The 25,303-nt window shown below is 41.9% G+C and overlaps 1 protein-coding gene across 2 annotated transcripts in view; it reads left to right on the top strand.

The window, feature by feature from the left end:
- The first annotated feature begins 10,405 nt into the window (after positions 1-10,405).
- Positions 10,406-25,303, top strand: part of CCDC6 (coiled-coil domain containing 6) — a 109,359-nt gene continuing 94,461 nt past the window's right edge. The window contains exon 1 of one of the 2 annotated variants that reach the window (XM_049646127.1): positions 10,406-11,000. In XM_049646127.1, the coding sequence (XP_049502084.1) occupies positions 10,692-11,000 (309 nt within the window). In that variant the 5' untranslated portion in view covers positions 10,406-10,691. The remainder of the gene's footprint in view (positions 11,001-25,303) is intronic. The other variant, XM_049646128.1, reaches the window with a different exon arrangement.

The following is a 25,303-nucleotide window of genomic DNA, read 5'->3' as shown; positions in this document are numbered from 1 at the left end:
AATACTTTGTTAGTTATATGAGATGCAGGTATCTTTCCTGCTACATGTAGTCTTTTAGGGATCCAGGCTGACAGGGGATCAGCCACCTTGAATTCATGTTCTTTATGGTAGCCCTGGGGATTACCACTATGGTTAGTCATAAAACAGAAAAGCAAGGAGGATGGTGCTTAAATTTTTTATTTTTCATGTATGGCAGTGGCATATGTCACTTCCATTTGTATTCCACTCTGAGGAACACTGACCTATGCTCGCACCCAGGGGCCAGGGAGGTTGGGAGACATTGACTGAGTACTTAAAAAAGGAGAGAATAGTTTTGGTGAATAGTTAGCAGTCTAATAGCCTTTAACTGTTTTTTTTTCTTTTTTCTTTTTCTTTTTACATGGCCCTTTATGGTTTTAGCATCAGGTTTATTGTCCTCATAAAATAGTTGTGAGTTATTTCCTTGTTTTTTTATTCTCTGGAACAGTTTGTGTAAGACAAGAATTATTTGTTCTCTGATTGTTTGGTAGCACTTTCTTATAAATCTTTCAGACCTCAGAGAAGAGTATTTTTTGGAGGAACATTTTAAACTTCTGATTCAATTTGCTCAATGGTTATATTTCAGGTTTTCTATTTGTTCTTGGCAAGTCATTTTTTTCATACAAAAATTGTATATTTTGCCTAAATTTTTTACTTCTTGACTTACAATTGCTTTTAGGTGTTTGCCCCTTATCTTTTTTCCTTGCTGAATCTTACTATTTGTTTATCTGGTGTTTTGCTACTTTAGCAGCATCCTACATTTTTGTAAGTAGATTTTAAATGATCATTGTTACAAATGTCTGTTAATTTTCGTATTTAATTCACTTCTGACCCACAATTAACTTAGAAACTATTTTAAATTTCTTAATATATATGTTATTTTAGTTGTATTTTATTAATAATTTATCATTTAATTGCATTATGATTGGAAAGCTTGATACTGATTCTTTGGCAAGGCAAGAAATCATGGCTGTTAGGAGTATATGTCTAGTAGGAATTGTGTATTAGGACAACCAAATAATCTTAGCTAATGGAAAAAGACTCTTCTTTACAAAAGAATGACAGCTGATACTGATATAGAAGAAATGGCAAAACTAGACAATTGCCATTTTGCAACCCTTATAGAAATTACTGATTGAAACTGGGATCATCCACGGATGTTGAAACTATTAGGTTGTGATGATAGGAGACAAGATGACAATGAATCCATTGCCAAGATGCTCTGCCTGTTATTTGTTGGGAGGAAAAGATAAACCATAGCATTGCAATAGCAAACTGGATATCACCACTTTAACTCAGGGACTAATCTTAGCATCCATTTTTAGTCAACAGCCAGACATTATGTGCTTCCTGTATATGTTGCAGTGGGAAACACACAGCATCGCCAATGATGTATTCTTGCTAAGAATATTTAACCTGCACCTAAACAAGTTTTAGAGCTAAATTTTGGTATTTAGGAAACACAAAGGGCAGAGGGAAAAATTAAAACAATATCAAAAGAAAGAATTAGGCAAATCTAGAAGTGGGATATTCAAGTCTTCAGCATTTTAATGACATGAGAAAAGTAATGGAAGGGCTTTATTAAAATGAGACACTAAAGAGACAGAAAAATGCAATGCAATGGTGTGTGGTCTTTGATTAGATCTTGGTCTGAATAACACAATTGTAAAAGATGTGCTGGTGACAGTCAGGAAAATTATGATATCAACTGGGTACCAGGAGCATCTGGCTGGCTCAGGCAGCAGAGATGTGACTCTTGATCTTGGGGTCATGAGTTCAAGCCCCACAATGGGAGTAGAGCTTACCTGGAAATAATAAGGTACTGTATACTAGTAAGGGAATTACTGTTAATTTTATTGGTAATAATGATTGTATTGTGGTCATGCAGGAAAATTATTTGGAGTGAAACATTGTAATGTCTCTATTTTACTTCAAAATATCTAAACCTACCATTCTCTTCCTTAGCAAAGAAAAAGACAACTGTTCTGATTTATTTCCTACAGGATAAAATCCAAATTTATTCTTGTGACATGAAAAAAATAATGCTTCAAATCTGGTCACAATTTACATCTTTAGTCACTTGTTCTCATACAGCTCATGTTCTGGCCTCACTAAATGTTTTTGTTTTATACCATTAGCTATTTTTTCCTCATCAAAATGTCCTTTCCTTCCTTTCCCAAATAACTGAAAAAGTTGATTCCCACATGTATGTGCACATTTGCATATGCATGCTCACCAAAACCAATGTAAGACATTTTTAACCCAAGTATTGGCCATTATAAATGTGTAAAATATAAACTGGAAAGAAACATATCTATCATGGAGAAGAGCCAGGGAATCAAACTGAGTTGTTAAGAGGGCTAACTATAAGTGTTCTCTGTCTTTTAGGAAAAAGAAAAATAGTAAAAGAAATATGACCAAATAGCAAAATTTATTAATTTATGGTGTTGAGAATTCATTCTTGTGTGTATCTTATAACATTTTCTCCCTAAGAGAAGGAAAGTGAATGTCTGCAGACTGCATTAGTTTGAACCCCAGTCTTCCAATTTATCATTTGATGATCTGGGACAATTTTCTTAATTTCTTTGAGCCTAAGTTTCTTCATCTTAAAAACAGGGCTAATCATGGGGCACCTGGGTGGCTCAGCCGGTTGAGCGTCCGACTTCGGCTCGGGTCATGATCTCACGGTCCGTGAGTTCGAGCCCCGCGTCGGCTCTGTGCTGACAGCTCAGAGCCTGGAGCCTTCTTCAGATTCTGTGTCTCCCTCTCTCTCTGACCCTCCCCCATTCATACTCTGTCTCAAAAATAAATAAACATTAAAAAAAATTAAAAAACAACAACAACAACAAAAAAAAACAGGGCTAATCATAGTACCTATTTGAGTAGGGTTGTTGTGAGGATTAAACAAATTAATACATGTGAAGCACTGAAGTATTCAGCCAGCACCTGGCATGAGGTAAGCAGCTAGTAAATATGAGATACTGTGTGTTGAGACCTGCTTTGTGGCTTAGTTCCTTATCAGTTTTGGTAAACTGTGTGCCTGAATAAAATGCTTGCTTTATAATTATTGGGAACAGGTATACACACACATTTGACTGAGCTTGTTAATTATGTTCAGATCTTTCACATTCTTTGTAATTTTTCATTTGCTTAATCTTTCAATAGAGAGATGTGCTATGGTCACCTATGATGGATTTGTCAATTTATCCACATAATTCTGTTAGTTTTTAATACATACATTTGAGGCTATATTACTGGGCGCATGAAAATTGTAATTGTTTTGGGGCACCGAGTGGCTCAGTTGGTTAATCTGGCTCTTGATTTCAGCTCAGGTCATGATTTCACAGTTCTTAGGTTCGAGCCCCGCATCAGGCTCTGCGCTGACAGATTCTCTTGTCGGCTTGGGATTCTCTGTCTCCCTCGCTCTCTGCCCCTCTCCAATTCATGCTCTCTCTCTCTTTCTGAAAAATAAACATTCAAAAAAATTTTTTTTAATTGTTTTATTTTTGTGGTTATTTGTTCCTTTAATTATGGGATGCCTACTTCCTTTTATATCTTGTAACACTTGATTTCTTTGAGGGGCCTATTTTAATATGGCTTCTTCAGTTTTCTTTTAATAGGTATTTGTAGAATATATCTTCATTCTTTTATTTTCAATTTTTTTAAGTTGTTGGCTTTAATGTCTTACAGGCTTATAAAAATATGATTGGATTTGTTTTTTTTATTCTGATTATCTCTGTGTTTCTATAGGTAAGTTCAATTACAGTTATTATGTTTCCTGATAAATTTCTACCATCTTTGTGTGTATGTGTGTGATTTCTATTTATACTGATTTTCTCTGGTTCTTTTCACCTTTTATTTATTTTTAAAATCTCCTTGTGGATTGAAGAAGTATTTGCTGTTCTCCTTTGAACATTACAGTCTTTAGAATGCCTTAACTCCAATTCCTCTCTACCCATTTGTTGTTGTTTTCTAATATTTTAGTTCTCCTTAAAATAGTAATTATTATGATTATTGTTGGTTTTTAAACTCCCATTATTTATCATCATTATTTTTTATATTTATATAGTCAGTATTTGTTTAAATTTATCCACTTTCTTCCAAGTTTCTTTGCTCATGGTTCTTTCTTGTATCTTGCTACTTCTAGAAGAACATCTAGAAATTCTCTTCGTTAGTGGTAATACATTTGTCTTAAAATGTCTTTAATTTACTCTTATTCTTGAATAAGTATTATAGCTGTGAATACATTTCTAGTACAGCTATTTTCTCTTAGCCCTTTGATGTTATTACTGTATTGCCTTCTGGCTTCTATTATTGGTATTAAGAAATCTGCTGACACTCTAATTGTAGATAATTGTCCTTTCTAGATAGTTCTTGTTTTCTCTTTTCTCTCTGGTTTTACATAGAATTGTTTTAATTTTTTTGCACTTATTCTTCAGAGTTTTTACCAGCATATGTTTGAATTTCTCTTGCTATAGCTCTATTTTTATTTATCCTATTCCATTCTTTTTTTTTTTTTTTTTTAAGTAGGCTCCATGCCCAATGTGGGACTTAAACTCATGACTCTGAGATGAAGATTTGCACACTCTACCAACTGAGGCAGCCAGGGGCCCCTATCCTATTCCATTCTTATCTTACCTCCTGAATATGACCATTCATATTTGCTATCAATTATGGAAAGTTCTTAGCCATTATCACTTTAAATATTGCTTTTCTATTCTTTTGCTTTGTTTTCTAATTTCTGAATACCCATTAGATGTGTATTGCACCTTGCTCTTCTAACTTCTGCTCTTATATCTCTGTGCTGCATTCTAATTTCCTCAGATCTATCTTCTACTTTGCTAATTCTTTCTTCAGCTGTGTCCAATCTGCTAATTAATTTACTCCTTGAGGGTTTTTAAAATTAATCACTTAATGAAATGAAAAACTGCTCACATGGCAGTTCAGGTGTTCCTAATTGAAAGAAGACAATGTTAACAGAATAAAAGCAATGATCAGATAAGGCCATTCCGTGTTGGTGTTTGGAACAAGACAGAAAGAAAGATACTCTGCAGCCATAAAAATAACTAAACATCCTACTATTTTTTTTAACAATTGTAAATATTTATTCACCCAACATGGAAGCACCCAAATACATAAAGCAACTGTTAACAAACATAAAGGAAGAAATTGATAGTGATACAATAAGAGTTGGGGTAAACATCCTACTCTTGATGAATATGAGTGACTACTGCTTTTTTCCAAATGATAACTCTAGCCCAACTTTCATACTCCTGTTTCTTAGATAAAAATTACCAAGATACTCAAGCAGCAAATTTCATCCACTTTTTGACAGTATCTAATTCAGAACTGACACTTGCCTTCTTAAACCTTGCTTAGAATCACCCAGTTCAAGGACAAATCCTGTAATAAATCCCTACCATAATTTCTGTGATGTACATTCTCCTTTATTGCAGCAAGCTAGATAAAGCTAGCTTTTTTGGCTGTAGATGTGTTCCTGGTCAACCTACTGAGCCACTCAGATGCCCTTATTTTTGCTAATTTTTATTTGAGAGGGATTATTTCTCTGTGTGTTTTATAATTTCCAGTTGTAACTCCATCTTCATTTTGAGTCTCTTTCCAGAGTAAATTTTTGTTGTTTCTGTCAGGTACACTGGAAATGCTACCATTTTTATGCCAATTTTTTTTATCAGTTTATTTTCTTGGTTGGATTTTACATAGAGTACAAACTCCCTTTTTAAGTATCTTTGATGATATTTGACAAATGCATACATTTGTGTAACCACTACCACAGTGAAACTATAGAACATTTCCATCACCCAAAAACTTCCCAAGCAAACCCAACTTTTAAGATACTATGTCAGTTTGGGGATTTTTGGACCATGTAGGTAGTATAAGTATACATGTGAAGTCCCTAACTTCATGAGGCTTAGGTTTAGAGATAACGTTTCCGAAGAGATTTTTTTTTTTTAAACTCTGTATCTTCCTATTTGTCTTCCTGTTTGCTGGTAGGAAGACTTTCAGTGCAGTGTAGCTTTTTGACTATCTGGCATTTTGTAGGCATCTTAGTTACATCTTCCTTCCTGGTATGGCCACATGTCCTCATATTCTGTCTCTGATGGGTATTAAACTCGAACATTGTGATTAACAAAACCTACGATGCTGCTGTCCCAGTTTCAGCTGCCAGTTTACTACTCTGATTTATAGTGCCTCACTCTTCCCCTTTTCTGATTAATACATTTTGTTGAAGTGCAAGTTACATATGGTAAAGTACATAGATCATAAATAGCTCAATACCTTTTCACAAGAGAACATACCTATGTAACAAGTACCCAGAAAAAGAAAAAGAACATTGCTAGAAATCTTTTAGTATCCTTTCCAAACACTATCTCCTCCCAAAGAGTATCCTTATTCTGCCATCTAACCTCATAGATTAAGTTTGCACATTTTTGAACTTTATACAATTGCAATCATACAGCATATACTCTTTTGTGTCTGGCTTCCTTCACCAAGCAACTCATGTTGCTTCATTCATGTAGCTATAGTTTGCTCATTCACATTGCTGTATATTATTCCATTGCATGAATATAACAGGATTTATATTGTAGGTGGACATTTGGGTTATTTCTAGTTTTCCTCTTTGCTTTGGAGCCTGGGATTTCCCTTTACTTTTTTTCTAGTTCTGTATTTAGTACCATTTAAGAAGCATTTCTAGGTCAGCAATTCAATATGATCTGTGTCAAGACAAATTTTAGGTTTTGTAGGTTGTCAAATCTCCAGACATATAAATCATGTTTCGTTTTTTGTTGAAATTCTTACTTGATTCTCATGTAATTTACTTTAGCTGATGACATATTTCTTTTGTCTGCCATTTGTATAAATGGTTTGTTTCCTTTTAACCAATAATGACTGAACACAAACAGGAGGCTAGAGATCATATATATAATTAATCTTGTAGTCATGGTCTCTTGCCAGGGTGGGATGCTGGATAGCAAGACTAGTTTGACATCAATTAGTGTAAAATATTGAAAAAGCCAATAGTATTAAGTGTGGATGTGGTTCTTTGGGTCCAAGATCTCCTGGTTAGTTGACACTGGAAATATGAGTTGAGAAGAAGGCTCTCTTCATGGCTCTGTGGTATGTAATCAACATGTTGCTAGAAAAGCCAGTCCAAAGTGGATCTGCTTTTGCCCTGCAAAAGTAATTGTTCTACTAGATTAGTGGTTCTCACTTTTGTCTCCAGGGGATATTTGGTAATGTCTGAAGACACTTTTGGTTAGCATGCTATTGGAATCTAGTGGGTGGAGGCCAGGGATGCTGCTAAACATCCTGCAGTGCACAGGACAACCCCCTCTGAACCCCAACCCGAACAAAGGATTTTCCAGATCCACGTGTCAGTAGTGCCAAGGTTATGAAGCCCTGAGCTAGACTCTGAGACCATAGATAGCCTCTAAATCAAAGCTATATTTCAATAAACAAGCTATATTTCAATATCAACTACATTTCAAGAAATGATAACACCACAGTGGCTCATTATTCTATGATTCTATCCAAATTCTGGCACTCCGTAATAGCCATCTTATGCCTGGCTCATTCCAATTCTTTTCAAAACTGTAACAATGGAGCCTGCAACCACCAAATCCATTCAGAGTTTGAATGAAATTACTAGTATGTGACAGTAATGTAACTAGATATGTACAGCAATTTATTTATAGCAATAAAAAATTAAACAAAATTTTCCCTATGATTTATGGCATTATTTTAGTTTTACTATTTGAAAGTTCAAGGCCATAGGGTAGATCAACTGCACAAATAGCATTAGACAAAGAAAGATTTTGACATTGTGCCTTGCAGTTAGACTATAAGGTATTTTTTCCTTTGTTGTTACATTTTGCAGCTTGACTTTAGGGCAAAGGTAAATTTCATTATTTCTCCAATGGAAGTGATTATCTAAATTTGTCTCTTCTTCCTCCAGGCAGCACACACTGCCATCTATTCTTCTGATTCATTTCCCCTAGATAGCTGAGAAGGAGTTTTATAATGATATTATTGGTTTTGTAACTAGTGTTTCCATTGTAATGCTATTACTGAACCAATGTTGTGATAAATGGTCTGTTTATAAGGGGAATCACTTTTACAAGAAGTAGAAAATTAGACACGCTTCTGCTTTGCAATAACAATAAAAACCACAGTGAAAAAATATTCCCCAGTTTATTCCCATCTGTATCAGCAGGGAAGCTTTAGAAGATGGCTTTCCCCCAAAGTCTTCTAAACACAATTACTGCCTACAAATACCATGTCAAAATGCAGTTTTCCTCCACATCCTATTCAAGACCAATACATTTTTAAGCTTATCATAATGTGGGCCCTTTAAGAAAGTCAGGCACTTTAAACCCCACCCCTATGCTGACTTGAAGGAGTCCGTCGGTCTTTCTGAAGCAGTTAGTTGGTGATAAAGCTAAGAGAGCCGACTTGCCTCTTGCTCTGCCTGGAAGGAATGTTTCTGTTGCAATAAGCTCTAAAAGTGGAAGTTTTAAGATAGTATGGGATAGGAAACAATAGGAACTTGTGAAGTATGGAAGCCAGACCTGCTCTAAGATTCTATCACGCTGCTGAATAAAGCGGAAAGAATGCTGTTAAATCTGAGTTTCTCCCTGTGGTGCTGCTCCCTGCGAGCTTTACTCTTCCATTTCACCCAGCAAGTGAGTTTTCCAGAAGCCGTTTCTAATTTAATGAGCTGCTGGTCTCATGTACCAGATCCCGAAAAAGAAAAGTGAGGGAGAGAAATAAGTTTCAATGAAAATTACACTGGATCACTTCTAACAATTTACATTGGCTATATTTCTTAAGAGCAAAGCCAATTCTTTTTCTTCTTTTCTCCTGCCACACCAACAACAAGTTCAGAAGTCCTTTAGCACTAAAAAATAACTAGGAGAAATCTGGGGGTTAATTGCAGTTGGCATTTCTCAGCTCTCTGCCAGAAGCAGCCATTTTGGTAAAAGATGATGTCATTTGGAACACTTGGGGTTTTAGTTTATTCCGAGGTACCAGTTTCCATTAGCCACAGAATAACAGCTTAATCATTAGATCAAATTTAGGTTTAAAGATAACAGAGGAGTAGGAATAAAAATCATTAAATTCCACCTCTTAATCCTTCATAGCACATTATAAACTTTTCCAAAAGTTCAAAGCAATAGAAAATTTTCACACCTTTTTTTTTTCTTTCCTGTTTTCTGTTTCCAAGTGTTTGTTCTTCCCTTGACTAAGCTTGGTAATAACTAGTCTGGTCAGTTTCACTTTCCAATTTTTATACATAAGTGAAAGCTGTTTTGTGTCAACAGTTTAAAGATGTTTAGAATCGTCTCACCTGCTGGGCGGATTTCCTGCAAGCCTTTCTTTGGGAGAGAAGAGGGGGAATAAAAGGTTATTTAGAATTTCTTATGCTTCAAAACTAGAACCCTGAATTAGATCACATCAGAGTAATTAATGCTTTATTTTTAACCTATTAAAGTTTTCTGGAAGTGGGCAAGAGGGTGATGGTTATGCTGTATTCCCACTTAATCATCATTATTTGTACAGCATAATGCTTTGTCTGCAGTTACCTTAGAAAACTGGCACTTAAAGAGATGGGTTTTAATCCACAGAAAGTGTTTCTTTTTTCTTTTTGGATTAGATAAACGCTAGTCTCTTAATCCTATTGCGTGACACGTCCTGGCACTGTTCTCAAGATGTGAAGAGAAAAAGAAAAGAAAGTTGCACCTTGTTTAAAGATTGAGCGCAGTGTGGTTTATGAGATTATTAGGAGGAGGAGCAAAGAGAGTGGCATGTCTCTTCCGCAAATTCTTAACGAGGTTAACCTGTGGCTGCTGTTGTTTCACCCCACTCGGGCTCCTGGCAGGGGAACTTTCTGTTCTCTTAGCGCTATCCTAGGCTTCCCAGTTGAGCTCTCCGAGAAGATAAAACTCAAAGGGCTGCGTGTATGTTTCAAACAGACAGAGGGAGACAGGAGCACACGCAGTCGGCGGAAGACGGGGCCACGGCCCCGCCACGGCCCGGCCACGGCTGAATGCGGGAGCCGGCGTGACCTTTACACGTGTCCCCGACACCTGCGAGGCTAGCGGGGCACCGGGTTTCCTTTTCCCGGGAGCCGGCGCGAGCCCGGAAGAGCCTGGGCGTCTGGGGGCTTAGGTCGGGGGGCCGGGAGGCCCTCCTTCGGAACACGTGCGGCCAGCGCGCAGCTGGTGCGAGGGCTGACCTGGCCTTCCCGCCCCGGCTGGGCCCGCGAGTCCCTGGCCCGCCGGCAGGCGCCGGGAGGCGGGCCGCGGCGGTGGCGGCGGGCGGGTCCCGGAGCTTTCGGCCAGCTCTTTAGGGCGGCCTAGCGAGCGCGCCAGGCCCGGCTGGAGCGAGCCCCAGTGCAGTACTGCCCGAGCCCGGGCGGGGTCTCTGTTCTCTGGCAGAGGAGGTCCCTTGGCAGCGGGAAGCTCCCTCTCTTTCTCTCGCCGCCGCTCGGAGTCTGCGCCCTGCTGCCAGGCGCCCAGCTCGGCGCTCCCCTGTGCTCGCCCGGCGCCCACTCATTCGCAGCCCGGCCTTCGTCGCCGCCGCCTCCCTGCTCCTCCTCCTCCTCCTCCTCCTCCTCCTCCTCCTCCTCCTCCTCTCCCCAGCCCGCCGCGGCCATGGCGGACAGCGCCAGCGAGAGCGACACGGACGGGGCGGGGGGCAACAGCAGCAGCTCGGCCGCCATGCAGTCGTCCTGCTCATCGACCTCGGGCGGCGGCGGTGGCGGTGGCGGCGGGGGAGGCGGCGGCGGTGGGAAGTCGGGGGGCATTGTCATCTCGCCGTTCCGCCTGGAGGAGCTCACCAACCGCCTGGCCTCGCTGCAGCAGGAGAACAAGGTGCTGAAGATCGAGCTGGAGACCTACAAACTCAAGTGCAAGGCGCTGCAGGAGGAAAACCGCGACCTGCGCAAAGCCAGCGTGACCATCGTGAGTTGCTCCCCCGGGGGGCGCGCCGCGGCGCCGACCTCCGCCCGCCTCCGGGAGAGGTTGCACCTGGACCGGGCAGCCCCCGAACTCCCCGAGCCTTCCGGGGACCTGCAGCGAGCACACTCTGCCAAGAACTGCTGGCCCCTGGAGGGTCGGGGAGAGGGAGGTGTCCCTTTGGGGCCACGCGAGTCTGGCCTCCCTCAGGGGTCAGGCCCCTCGCGGGGTGCGGGAGAAAGCTGCTGGGACAACCACCCACATTTTCTTTTCGCCACTGGGGAGGAGGCCCCTCCCGGGCAGTGCTGGAGACTGGTGGCGTGGCTGGGGGGCGGGGTGGGACTTTTTTTTTTTTTTTTTTTTTCAGTCACCGCGTGCCTGAGGTGTACGTCCAGAATCTGGGGACCCCTAGTCTGTGGGAGAGGGAGGAAGCCGGATTAGGTTCCGGGGGCCTGCCTTAGGGTGCGGGGGTTGCGTAGCTGGGCTGGGCACTTCGCTGGCATCTGTACGGCGCTAGCTTGATCGCCCGGGGAGGGGGCGGGAGAGAGTGGCTGGGAATCCGGGAAGTGGAGTTTTCTGGCCAGGATTGAGAGGGAAGGGCGGGTACCGGAGCTGATGCTCCCACCTCCGTTGGAAGTCCTTTCCTTGGTTCGGGTTGAGTGTAGGGGGTGCCAGCGGCAGTGCACAGCCTGGAGAATGCAGCATCTTACACTAAACCTGGACAGAGTGAAGGGTGTGCACCTTGGACAGGCTGAAACCGTGAAGGGTATCGACTGACTCCTTTTCCCTTGCGGAGGAGGATGTACGTGTGTTTGCTTCATTGGTGGTGGAGTGTCTAAGGATATTTAGCCTCTGAGTCCAGATACTTGATGAGAGAACAGACTGTTCTGTTTCCACCTGGCGCCCGAGGCTCACCCGAAGAGGGTAAGATTAGGTGTGTAGTCTCCCTCCTAGCGAAGCAGGCGGTTAGAAAGGCCACTATAGCCGTGATGAGGCGAAACATAACTGGAAAAAGTACACCGTGTGCTCTCACCTAATATCCCTGCCAGCTAGCCACATCGTTAACATGCAGAATCCCCATACAGACAACTCTATTCAGATCAAAACAGTTTCCCAGCCAGGAGCTGAGAAGAAAATGTCAAGAAATCAAGGGCATAAATTACCATAGTTGCTGCACCATAGCTGATGAGACTGAACCTTCAGATGGAGAAAAAAGCATGAATTTGGGAATGGATCAAAGATGACAGTCTGGAAATGAAACGGGGCAAGTTTAGGATGCCCCTGTGCCAGAAAAAGTCTTCAGCAGAGAAGTGAGTGTGTATGTGTGAGTGGGTGTGTATGCTCCCCCAGTGCTAGCTCATACATGGGACCTGGATGGCATTCTGAATTTGCTTTAGAAGCAGATTTCCACCAAAGTTTCAGTGTGATTGGCAGCCTAAATAGAAATTGATTATAGAAAGACACTTTGCATGCTCAAATCCAGTCCTGGTGAATGGAATGGGAACAACATTCACGCGTTTCCAGACTGTCAAGTTCTTGAAGTGCCCTTTTGGTAGGAAGAGGGAGGAATTTGCAGAGGCAGCCACTTCCAAGCCTTCTCTAGCTTTCTTGGCCAAGAGAGAGGTCTCTGCTGAGTGGGGGTTTGAGAAGAGGGGGAAGTTGGTGGAAGCAGTTTATTTAAGGTTTGAGTTAGTAAATGAGAGGGTTAGTCTCTTGGAGAATGTGAACCATAGAAAGTAGTAAAACTTATATGAAACAGAATCTCTAGCCTCTTGTATACAGTGAGCAATTCAGGCTGTTTTTGTTTGTTTGGGAGAGAGGATTAGGGGTGGAGATACTGTGAAAGGGTATCTGTTTGACAGTTGACCGTATTATAAGTAGGTCTGTAAATTATACACAAACACGTTGGCTTCACATGGACAAATGTGTTCATTCCTGGTGCATAAGATCGGAGGCCTTCTGAACACTTGGTTTGAAGAGTGTGTGAGGTGGTAGCTTTATTTCTTAGCACTTACCCTCAGCTAAAACTGACACCCCACCAGATATACTTTGTGAAATGTGGCCGTACTGAGTAGAGTTTTAATATTGTTTTAGATGACAGCCTACAAGTACCTTTTGGTACTCAGTTCTTCTTTGATCTCTAATTCATACTTTCAAGGAAACAAAAATGCTTGTGGTTTACCTGGTTCCTTAGTATTTGACAGGTGTTATTAAGGCAAATGCAGAGAAGAGTTCTTTTAAGCTTTTGAGAATTTTGGACCCAGGTTGTGTTGAAGTGGGCTTGACCTCTCATGTATGCAATATGGGAGGAGAGATGTGTGTGACTATGTGAAATGGGTCTGTGGGTGTAAGGAGCCCATTGAACAATACTGTGTCGTAATTTCTGTCAAGGTTAAGCTGGACAACTCCTAACAACTCTAAGTTAAACATAGCCCTTATTAGTAGTTGCCTAGAAAATTTGTGATAAGGCCTATATTCAATTCAATGAAGGCCTTGCTAGATTTTTCATATTTTAGTTAATTTAAAGGGAAGATGGTGTCCTAATCCTATTACTTGCTCTCCTGGTGCTTATTAGTTCCTTTACTTACAATATTAACTTTAATATTCTTGAGCACTAAAGGTGATTGTGAGTGTCTTTCCTTTTCCCTGCATATGTCCAGGAAGGTACACTGCTAATCAGCCACACTGTGGAAGAGTGTGGCTCTTTTTTTTTTTTTTTTTTTTTTTAGCAGCTTATTTTTTTAGAGTAGTTTTAGGTTTGCAGCAAAATTGAGGGGAAAGTACAGAGATTTCTCACATATTCCTTGTCCTTCCCCTCCCCCATTATCAACACTCTCCACCAGAGTGGTGCATTTGTTCCAACTGATGAACCAACTTTGACCCATCATAATCACCCAAAGTCCTTAGTTTACATTAGGGTTCATCTTGGTGTTTGTACATTCTGTGGGTTTGGACAAATGTATAATGACACATATCTACTATTGTAGTATCCTGCAGAGTAGACCAAGTACTTTAAAACTCCTCTGTGCTTTGCCTTCTCATCCCTCCCTAACCTAGCACCCACTGATCTTTTTTTTACTGTCTTCATAGTAATCCATTAACCTGTGAAGGACTTAGTTGTTTCCAAGTTTTGGCAATTAAGAGTAGAGCTGCACCAGACATCTGTGTGCAGGGCATTGTGTGGACAAAAGATTTCAGCTGTTTTGAGTAAATACCAAAGAGTGCAATTACTGGATTGTATGGTTAGAGTATTTTTGTTAAGCAGCGGCTCAATTGTCTTTCCAAAGTGGCTGTACCATGTTGCATTCCTACCAGGAGTGAGCGAGCATTCCTGTTGATCCACATACTTGTCAGCTTTTGCTGTTGTCATTGTTTTGGATTTTGGCCATTCTGATAGGTGTGTAGGTACCTCATTGTTGTGCCCTCTTTTAAAAACCAGTCCAAAGTCTAGTAGAAATCTTAACTAGTGATCATTTCTGTGTATTTTGGTATATAAATGCTTACTTGGATCAAGCTACCTATTTAATAAAGGACTGGTTTCATGGGTCCCTGTTCTCAGCATCTGTATGATAAAGTTAAACATTATCTCTAGGGAAGAATCAACTGGATGAGGCCTTTCATCCGTGTGTCCAAGTGCCTGGTGCATCTGGGAGTCACGAGCTTGCCCCTAGTTTGTTTCACTTGGGGCTTACCCGAAGAGTGGAATGTTTTGAGTGATTATCCAATTTCTCCCAGTAAATCAGCAGTGGAACCAGGATGCTGATTATAGCTCATAATTTCTTCTTTGGCGTGGAGAAAATACACAAAAAGCAAATGCTCAGTCTGTTGAATAGCTTTTATATGTTAGGCTAGATTTATCCTGCTTTTATTGTGGGTGAAAATGTAATTGGAGATGATCTGATTCATTGTAGTAAGAGGTGTCCAGCGGTGGTGGTCTCTGAGATGAGGAAGTGCTATAATGGGCGTTAGTTGGATGGTTTTACAGTTCTAGATGAGCTGCTAGTATTCTCAGTATAAGTGGAGCTTTCACCTGGCATGGCTGGTCTCTAAGGCGTATGCCTTTTCTAGACTGGTTCAGACCTAATAGCATGTGTCTGGTTTGAAAATAAAGGCCTAGTATTTGAGTATCTTTCTCTAACTATAAAGTTAGTTCTTTATTATAGAACTTTAGGGAAATACAGAAATACAAAGGAATTTTGAAGTTACAGTAGAAAAACAGGTTTGTATGGCATGATTAGAAAGCCTGGCTATTTTAAACATCAACAGTGTAATCGTTTCATTAACCAATAAAATCTTCCATATAGTAAATGTTGTGGATTTGGGGTTATTTACTCTGGAAGCTTAATACACTATTTTCCATTTTTAAGACTTCATTTTGGCAGACTCTGAAGCTGTCAGATTGACATTGCCCTTGTAAAGAGGTGTGGTGTATGTCTTTTTTTGTTGTTGTTAAAATTTTTTTCCCCCCTTAGATTCTTAATGGAAAACACCCAGCTTTAGACAGAACTTTGAGAACGTCTGACCTCACAGTTAGGTCTAATTGTACATGGTTCAGTTTTGTTACAAAGGCTGTATGGTTAGTTTTCTTCTGCAGTTGAAATTCTTCATGTTGATGTCTCTTCTGTTTCATAATGTAATTGTATTTGATTAAAAAAACCCAGAATGTTAGAGGAGATTGTGACAGTCTTTTGCAGTGTTCCTTTTGTTTTGCTGGGGTGGGAGAATCACCAGTACCTGGTTTGCAGTGACTCTTGTTCAAGACCAGAGACACTGGCCTACAGCAAAAATCTGAAACTAGTCATTGCCTGTTTAAAAACATTCAGTGGCTCTCCATTACCCTCTGGATCCAGGTAAACTTTCTGTGGTTTACCAGGCCCTTCTTGCTCTGGCCCCTGCTTGCTTCACACACCTACCCCTCAATGTCTAGAAGCTCTCACTTGGTTGAACTGCTAGTTGCTGGAATTTCAATAGGTCTCTCTGACTCCTCTGGGATAGACTTCCTGCCCTTAATCCTATCCCTGACTCCTCCCTTCCCTTCTACCTCGTAGATCCTAGTAGACTATCCTACCTTTTCCACCCCCACCCCAGTGCGCATTGCCACTGCCTCTGTACCAGCCACACAGTGGGCTTTGTGCCCATTCATGTGCTCCCACAGGACCCATCTGTCACTCCCTCTACCACCCCATCACATAGGTGCCCCTCAGCAGGGGTATACATTCTTCCAGGGGCAGATTTTGCTTTGTTCACTCCCATTTCTCAGTGCCTGGCATGTGGTAGATACTCAAGGGTATGTTGAGTTGACTCAGGAGGCCCTGGGTAGTGCAGTGGTTGTTGTTTTGTGCCCATTCTGTCTTGACCTTGTACTAATAGGGTCACTCTCCTGCTGCATGTGTTCTGAACAACAGCACATATGGTCTTCGCAGGGGTTGGTTAAAGAGGCTAGATGGATGAATGAATACAGTGTATACTTTGGGGGACCATTACAATCAATGCAACCCAAGCTCTTGTTTTCTAAGGGTGGGTGAGGTTATAGGTTACCTTGTAGCTATATCTAGATGTTCAAGATACACTTCACCTCTGAAAGGGGGACAAAGTGTCTTCAGTTTCACCTTTCCAAGGATTTTTGAGCCAGGCTTTTAGGGGGAAAATGTGGTTCTGTTGGCATGTTCAGATTTACCACTTCAGTTTTGGTAATGGTGACCGATCATTTCAGTGTTTTCTCATGACTTTCGTTAGTTTTGAAATGCCCCACAGCTGCCTCTGGGAAACAGTGTGCTATCATGCATCTCTGCAAGTACCCGTGACCTGAAGCTCTATTTGGGGAAGTATCTGCAAAGGAGATTGGGAGACTTGGCTGAATCCTTGTAGATGTCCATGGGAGGCTTGCAGGGTGGAGTTGCAGGGGCTTGGTAATGGTGTCACACACAGTGTGCTTGCATTTCTTCTTAAATGCTTTGCAGCGATCGTTGCATTTACACCTAGAAATGCTCATCTGACCTTTTCAACTACAGCCAGGCTGAACCAGGAGTAACCTTCCTCTTCCTCTTTCCCTCCCATACTTCTTCCCTCAGTGGGTAGGTGTTGCTTTTTGTTTTCAATCACAATGCAGCTGCTTTTAGATAGATTGAATTATTGTCAAAGCTGGTGAAGTCAGTGTTCACAGGTTCAGTGTGTTCTTGCTTGGTGGTGGTTCAAATTTTTTGACAGGGAAACTAATGCTCTGGAAAATGTTTCTAATCATCAGGATCTCAGAGTGGTGTTAACTTGCAAACTCTTCCTTCCCCAATATTGTCAAATTTTCTTATCTTTCATGGGTGTGAAACTCACAGCTGTGAGTTTTATTTCAGTGTTCATTCCAGTAAATTACAAACCTTACTTTGCAGAGGTGTTCTCGTTTAGGTGAGAAGAATGTTCAAAAAAGACTAATTGTTTGATTTATGGTTTATTTAGAAATAACCACCCCCTTATTATTGGTCCCTAGCTCTAATGTATGGGGTACAGTTTAGTGATTAAAATTCTTTATAATACTTATTTAATGATGGGAAATTTTCTGTGATTTCTTTCTCCCTTTGCCTTGTCAGTAAGGCACAAAATGGTATGTGAGGAGTACAGCCTGAAAAATAGGCACGATTCAACCTCCCAGTACTTCTCGGAGTACTGGCCTCCTGGGTGCCAGTGCTCTGAAGCACTCAGAAGCAGTGTAAGGGCTTCTCTAGCAGCTTCCCAAGCATTACACTAGACTTGCCGTCAGCTTGGCCCTGGCTTGCTGATGTAGCGAACTCAGCAGAGGAACAGCCATTCCCTCTCCAGCACTTTTCAGTCCAGAGAGTGGTGAAGTGCAGGTGCAAGCAAGAAAGGAGGTTCAGCAGACTCTTGTAGGGGTTCCAGGGAGGGCTATGTCACCCTCTTTGTCTTGTTGAGTCCCTTCAAGGGAAATGATGTGCCCTCTTCACTCACAGTTTAATTAGCTTGTAGTTGGTTTTATAAGGCCAAGATGGGGAGAACGGGTTGCTCAGTTTGTCTATGTTGAGGTGGTACTGGGAGGTTTTTGTTTGTTTTTAATTTTTTTTTTTTTTTTTTGTGGTGATTGAAAAGAAATGCCACTGATGTCTTAATTTTATAATTTGCATCTGCCGGTAGATTGAAATGATCTAGGTGGTTTTTCCTCTATTCCTGTTATTCCCTGAGGCCCACCCACATTCCTTTCATGGAATATTGTTGGATGGATCGAATTTCCTAAGTCTTTAATCCCAAACCATGTGAAAGTAAAGACTTCATACAGTAAAGTTAATTAGAGATACTAGTTTATGGGCAATTCCAAATTCCAGTTTTTTTTTTTTTTTTTTTTAAGCAGTGTTGATTGACAGGATAATCTTCCATGCATCTGTTCCAGATCAGACCAGCCTCCTGTGGGTGCCAGGTGTGTGTCCAGGGTGATCTGGCTAATACCCTCCAGGGCATCTCAGGGCACTTCGGATCAAATGAGGCCATTTGGTACTGAGGAGCAGAGTTAGGATATTTAGCCAGACATTGGTCATGATTCAAAAAAGTTTTCCATAGAAGGAAAGAGGAAAGTGACAGAGTGAAAACAACATGGAAGTCTGTATGAGCTAAAGAAAGTTCTTCGAAATCTAGTACCTGCAGTAGATGAAACACTTCATGTGTTGCTTTCCTAAGCAAAGAGTCTTTTTTGTGCAGTTGGCTTTTTGTGACTGAATTAGAAAGGTTAAAATAGTCTTGAGAAAAATAATTTATTTGGTGTTTAATTATAGAAAGAGCTTCTCAACTTGTGACATTATTTTCATGTAAGTGGTGATTGTTTTTCTGTTATCCTAATATACCAACTCAAATAATAACTTTTATTCTATTGAGATTTTTGTTTTTGGTGGTTTTTTTTTTTTTCCTTTTTTTTTTTTTTTTTTTTTTTTTTGGTCTTCACTAGACAGGCCTTAATTTATCTAAACAAAGACATTTGCTGAGAGTCAAAACATTGTGTCTCTGCTTCATTTAGGAGCTTCTGATTATAGAAACACTAAAATTTGAGGAGAAAAAAATTGGCTAGATGCTTTTAACATCTTTGCTAACCAGAGTACAATTTAAACATATACACCATAGTGGCGCCTGGGTGGCGCAGTCGGGTAATCGTCTGACTTCAGCTCAGGTCATGATCTTGGAGTTTGTGAGTTCGAGCCCACTCAGGATCAGTGCTGACAGCAGGGAGCTTGCTTGGGGTTCTCTCTCTCCCTCTCTCTCTTTGCCCCTCCCCCCCCATACACTTTTCAAAATAAATAAATAAACATTAAAAAAATACAGTAAAATATACACAACATTAAGTTACCAGTTTAACCATAAGTGTACAATCCAGTGGCATTAAGTGCATTCACAGTGTTGTGCAACCATTACCATTATCCATTTCCAGAACTTACTATCCCAAACAGAAACTGTCTCTATTAAATAATACCTCCTCATTTCCCTTTACCTCTAGGCCCTAATAACCTCTATTCTTAGTGACTTAAAAATTACTTTTAAAAATGTTTTAAAGGAAAAGTTTATAGTGATCTACAGAAGCAGCTAGCTGTTTTTTATTATCCTGGTGTTAAAGTTATGAATTGGGACTGAAAAGATTTTAAAGTGCTGTTATCTTTCTCCATCTCCAGTTTTTATTGTTATTGGGGCTTTTCCCTCATCAGGTTTTCTGTCATTCAGCAAACATGGATGGTACCCCAGCCCTGGGCTCAGCACTTTTTGTCCTACTTTGCATTTAGAGGAGGCACCCTCTCAAGAAGAACCTTGGGAGGGAGTAACCCACTGTCAGGGGACAGGACTTTGCCCTGACTCCTCATCAATCATGGGTGCTTTTTTTTTTTTTTTTTTTTAATTTAAATTTTGTATTTTTTAAAATTAATTAACTTTTAAAAAGATTTTATTTTTAAGTGATGTCTACACCCAGCGTGGGACTCAACCCTGAGATCAAGTCGCATGCTCCACCTACTGAACTACCCAGGCGCCCCTCTTTGTGTGTGTGTGTGTGTTGCAAGCATTTAATTTCCTTGATGGCATTTTGAATAGATCACGATTTAAGAAAGGTTGAAAAAACCCAAAAGATTGAAAAAATTAATTAACAATTCTTATTTACCAGCATTGCTCTATTTCCAAAGCAGATTGTGTTGCTGTGATAACAGCTAATATTCATGCAACACTTACTGTGGGGTTAGGTACTGTTGGGAGGGATCTGCTTGTATTTTCTTATTTAACCCTTAGCACCATCCTGTGGGGTCAGTACTGCTGTAATGCATCGCTATGCAGGTTTAGGCTCAGACAGGTTATATAACTTGCCAGCTTTCCAACGCAGGCCGCGGGTGGAGCGGGGGGCGGAATTTGAATGCAGGCCTGTCCTCAGAGCATAAGTGCAGGCTGCACAGCCTGGGGAGGGTGGGGTACAAGTCAATTTATGATCAGTTTTGTCTTTATTTTGTTGTGGGCGTTTTCCTCCTTGTTTTCTGCACTCCTGTTCCTTCAGTGAGAGCAGTCACGGCTGCCCTGTCACCACGGCAAATTCCCGGGATGCCAGGCCTAAGGGAGTGTTTCCAGGGTAGCAGCCTTGGAAGAGAAATGGTGATGGGAGGGGGCAGCCTGTGGCCTATCCAGGGAACCCTGGTAGGTTGCCCCTGTGCTTATAGCACAGCCATCTGGGCTCCCCTCTCCTCCCTCCCTTTGCTCCTGTCCCAGTCTGGAATCAGTCTCTTTGTACTTCTTTTATAACCTCTACTTAAAAATAGTCTGACAAGCGCAGTCATAGTGGATTTTTTTTCTTTTTTAAACAAACGTATTGATCACCTGCTGTATACTAGGCAATGTGCCATATATATCAGTGGGATGAGACAGCACTTGGGAAGTTGGTGAAGGGCCCCTGACTCAATCTGCAAGTGGGGACCGTAGTCCAGGTTGTGACTTTTAAGCTACAGCCTGAAGGATAAATGGAAGTTAATCTAGAGGAAGATGGGGGCAGAGGCGTGGCAAGACGGGCATTCCTCCCTGACTCAGAACCTGAGTGTTGGGGAAAGGAGGCAAACTGGGGAGGAGAGCAGGACCCTGCTAGGCAAGCTTGGTGGGTGCCATTTCTGGCTCCCATCCAGGAGCTGACTGCAGAAGGGGGGTGGGGAGGGGGCAGGGGAACAATAGGAACAGTTCTGTATTTTCATAATCTGCTCTGGCTGCTTAGTGCCGACATTTCTTCGTGTTTTCCTCCTAAGCTATTTGAAGGCACGTACTTTGTCATTTATCACCTGTGAGATGATCTGTCTTATTCCATGGTAGTAGCTACATGGTACTGTCTTTTACTGTGTGCCTGGTACATTTCAAAACACTTTTTGTGGGAACTCCTAGCAACCCTTTGCCATCTCCACGTCTCGGAGGAAGAAATGAGGTGTAGGTGTCAGTGACACCTTGAGGGTCACAGTAAGTGGTAGAACAGGGATTTGAACATAGGCGATCTGAGGGTACCTCACATGCGACTGGTGCAGAAAAGTTCTGCCATTTGAAGGATCATTTTTCCCACAGCCTTGACGCTGTAGGAGATGCTCCGTAAACTTTGTGGGATTTGTTTTGGGGGTGCCCAGGTTTTCATAAACTCTAATGGAGTATGACATGCTTACAGTGAAGTGCACAAGGTTTGAATGCACAAATTTATGCTCTATGAACTTACAAATGAATTCACCAGTGTCATCATCACCCTGCTCAAGCTACATGCTATTATCATCATTTCCTTCACCATCCTCCCCTGTCCTCTGTTCTAGTCATCACACCCCAAAAAATAACCTTGCACTGACTTCTGTCACTGTAGATTTGTTTTGCTTATTTTTAAACTTCCCATAAGTGGTTTTATATGGAAGGTTTTTATTGTGTGTCTGGATTCTTTGCTTTGATATCCTAGTTTGTATATTTACTGATATTAAACAGGATCTCTGTTGTTGCATATAGGGTTTTTTAAAGCTGTGCAGTATCCCCGTTTTGTGTGTCTGTGGAACTGTTCTGGCGTGTGCCCTCTGGGTCACCCCACCCCTTCCCTCAGCAGTGCTCACTGGGCAGTGGGAAAGGAGGGTGGCACACCAGAGGATGCGAGGCCCTGCGGGACGTGGCTCCCAGTCGTTGGAGGCTCCGGCCACCTTACTAGCTAAGTTACATTGCGTTCAGAGCCTGTGAACCTTGGTGGGCTTACTACCTTCTTTAGCATACCTCTATCCTACTGCTGTTGTAGGTGTGAAATGAGAGCATGCACATCAGAGTGTTTTGATAATTTGTGACCTAATATTCCTGTGGAATATGGTAGATTATTAGTACCCCCATACTTCCTATTGTTTTCCAAAATATATTTCAGAATCAAAACTTTTCTTCGTAAGATGGTGTTATCAAAATAACATTTGGAAAGCTGAGGGGGGAGGCGATTGAGGCCCCACGCCCTGAGCTGTCTGGAGGCCTTAAGTTGGGGAGCTCTGCATCCTGGCTTTTTAGGGCCTGTGTTTCTCTGGCAGTTTGGGATGCCTGGGAACCTGGCCGGTTTCCTAGGGTTTGGTGAGTCAGGAGTAAGCCAGCCTGTGTGGTGGCGTAAAAATAAAAGGAGAGCAAGAGGCAAACATGTTTCCTAAAAGAGATGCATTTTTCCTTGTAGGTCGGTTGTAGGGCTCTTTCCGTCATTTCTTGAAATAGGAGCCGACGTGTGCCTTTTCCTAGTTTTCTGTCTTTAGCACTGTGGGCAGCAGACAGTCAAAGCTTGCTTCTCTGTTTTGTGACTTCTGACCCTGTTTCAAGGGAGTGTGGATTCCAGAGGGTGGGCTTTGATGGCTGAGACACCAGTGCCACTCCTGTTTAGCTGCTGGTCTAAAGAACAGAAGCCAAAACATGAATGTCTTTGAAATTGACTGACTTTGCAGGTTTGCGGTTCCTGAATGATGAAGGACAGCTCCAGCTTGTGAGCCAGGACCAGTCTGTGGGAGGCCGGTAGTTTTCTGTCTGCAGGGGACTCCTCAAGTGACCTGTACTCTTTCTGTTGCCTCTGGATCTCTCTCTCTAGCAATAGAAATGGGACTTTTTGAAGGATGAAGGAACATGCTTTTCACCAGGGCACGGTTGTGGTTTTATTGTCCCAGTGTGAAGGCTTTTGGTATAATGGAAGGGGGGCAAGGAGGACAGTTGGTATAATTCAGGGACTCAGCCAGCATTGTAAATAAGTTAAAGTAAGCCTTCTTGAACCCAGGAAAGCCCTTACTACTTTTGCTGAGGAGGTGTGGCCATAAGCCAAGACTGTTGGAGTCTTTTGGTCTGTCTCAGTCCCCCTCCCAAAGTACTTTGAATGCCTTCCCATTCTTTTTCAGGTAAGGGAGATTAGCACTAATGACTTTAATCCTTTATTTGGTTCGCTCTTGCTCGGCCCAGAGCCTTGTAGCTCTGGGTCATTGGAATTTCTGTTGGGTGATGTGAAAAGGCAATTGGAATGCACTTGTTAGCCCACAGATGAAAACCATTTAGGCTTTGCCACACAGCACTGCCACAGTGTATTCTTTCTCTAGTTCTTACTTTCCTGTGGGTCCCACTGCTCACCTTTTTCGTTTTTATGCTCTCAATTTTATGTGTTGCAGAACAGCATTCTCCGCTAGGCCATCTGTGTGGATTATCCCTCCTTTCAGTTTTATTCATAAGCTCCTTTGTTTTTCCACCCCAAGGTTCTTTGAGTGAACTTGATATAATGGAGAGAGATTTGGAAACCAGATAGGGTGGCCAGATTTGGCAAATAAAAACAGGATGAGGAACCATATTTGAATTTCAGATAAACAATGAATACTTTTTTAGTATATGTATGTTCCAAGTGTTGCATGGAACGAGGTATACTAAGAAATTATATGAAATGCAGATTTAATGACGCATCCTGTATTTTATCCAGCAGTCTTAAAACCCATAGGACTTAAAAATATCTCCATTTTGCTTCTTCCTGGTTCTGTGATCATTTGGCCTTTTACCTGACCCCAAAGACAACATGCCTTCTTTAAAAACAGATCATATTATCTTAGCTCTCAGGTTTGCCTCATGAATGAGGTGACTTCTGAAAGCCCTCAGGACACAGGCACCACGTGACTTCCTTTTCCCTCTTTGTCCAGTTATTATGGATTGGCCCATCTTCTTTTTCTTTCACAAAGCCAACCCAGTGCCCTTTCCTTAGTGTGGCTTGTCGGGGTTTTCAGGACCTCAGCCCTTCTTCTTCCTCAACTACTCTGTTTGCTTTCACTTTTTCTGCCCTTCCACCACCCACGTATTTATTTGTTCCTGTCTGGAAGCCACCTTTGTGTGCATCAGGTGTCCCTTCTCTTTGGCCACGTGTTACCAATCCTCTCATTTCATTTTTCCTTTCCTTCTCAACCTGAGATGGCATGGGAAGAATGGGGCCTCTTGGCTTCTCACAGTTCCTGGGGCCAGGCGATGATCGCGTATTATTTTGGGGCCTCAGTCTTCTCCTGTTCCCTGGGAAGTCTTGTTTAGGATTCAGGGATGACTCACTGGCAGCCTGCGTGTGGCCCACAGCAAGTGGTTTAGCTTTGGAGATTTAGAAGACTTCTGAAAGAGAATGTGGTGGGACAGGCACGGATGCTCTGGTTGTCTTGGGCATCACTTCTGCTGCTTCTCACGCCTACAGCAGCTGCACTTGCTTATTTCCTTCCTGTTCCGAAGGTACTTGGATTGGAGACCCTGGAGCTATGCTGTGGATAGTGACTGATGGCACTGTGCGCCCTGTTTAATTGAGTTAGCTCCAGAAACAAAGCCACAGGGCACAATCGTGCCACTTTACAGGCTGAGGGAGCTGAGGTCTGGGGTCAGTCAGCTCATAGGTGGTGGGGCCAGGACTTGGCAGCCTGCCCCTAGAGCCCCTGCTCTTAGCCACTGGGTTGTATTCCTGCAGCTATAAGGGTCTGTGAAAGTTCTTGTAGGAGCTGGGAACATAGCAGAGTTTTGTTTTTTAAATTCATAACCTTAGTCCTTGGCCTGTTGTCTGGGAAGTTGCTGTAATTCATGGGTGGTGAATCCGTAGAATCAGTTTCCTCTCAAAAGCATCCTTCTTTCTGTCCCTTAAAGATGTTTCTGAGAGTTTTCTTGTGACCTTCTTCTAACTTTTAAAAGATTATGAGGTATCCTTGGTGTTTATTTAACTCAGCCGATTTTGGATATCTACCAAGTGCTGGCTCTACGCTTGAGACGTCCTTTTAGGAGCACGGCGGGGTATGATGAATAACTGAGTGCCTGGCCCTGAGCTAAGGGCACCG

Source organism: Panthera uncia, chromosome D2 (assembly GCF_023721935.1).
Source record: "Panthera uncia isolate 11264 chromosome D2, Puncia_PCG_1.0, whole genome shotgun sequence".
Lineage (NCBI taxonomy): Eukaryota > Metazoa > Chordata > Mammalia > Carnivora > Felidae > Panthera > Panthera uncia.
The sequence above is the reverse complement of the archived record's forward strand: the minus strand, read 5'-3'. Positions and strand labels throughout refer to the sequence as shown.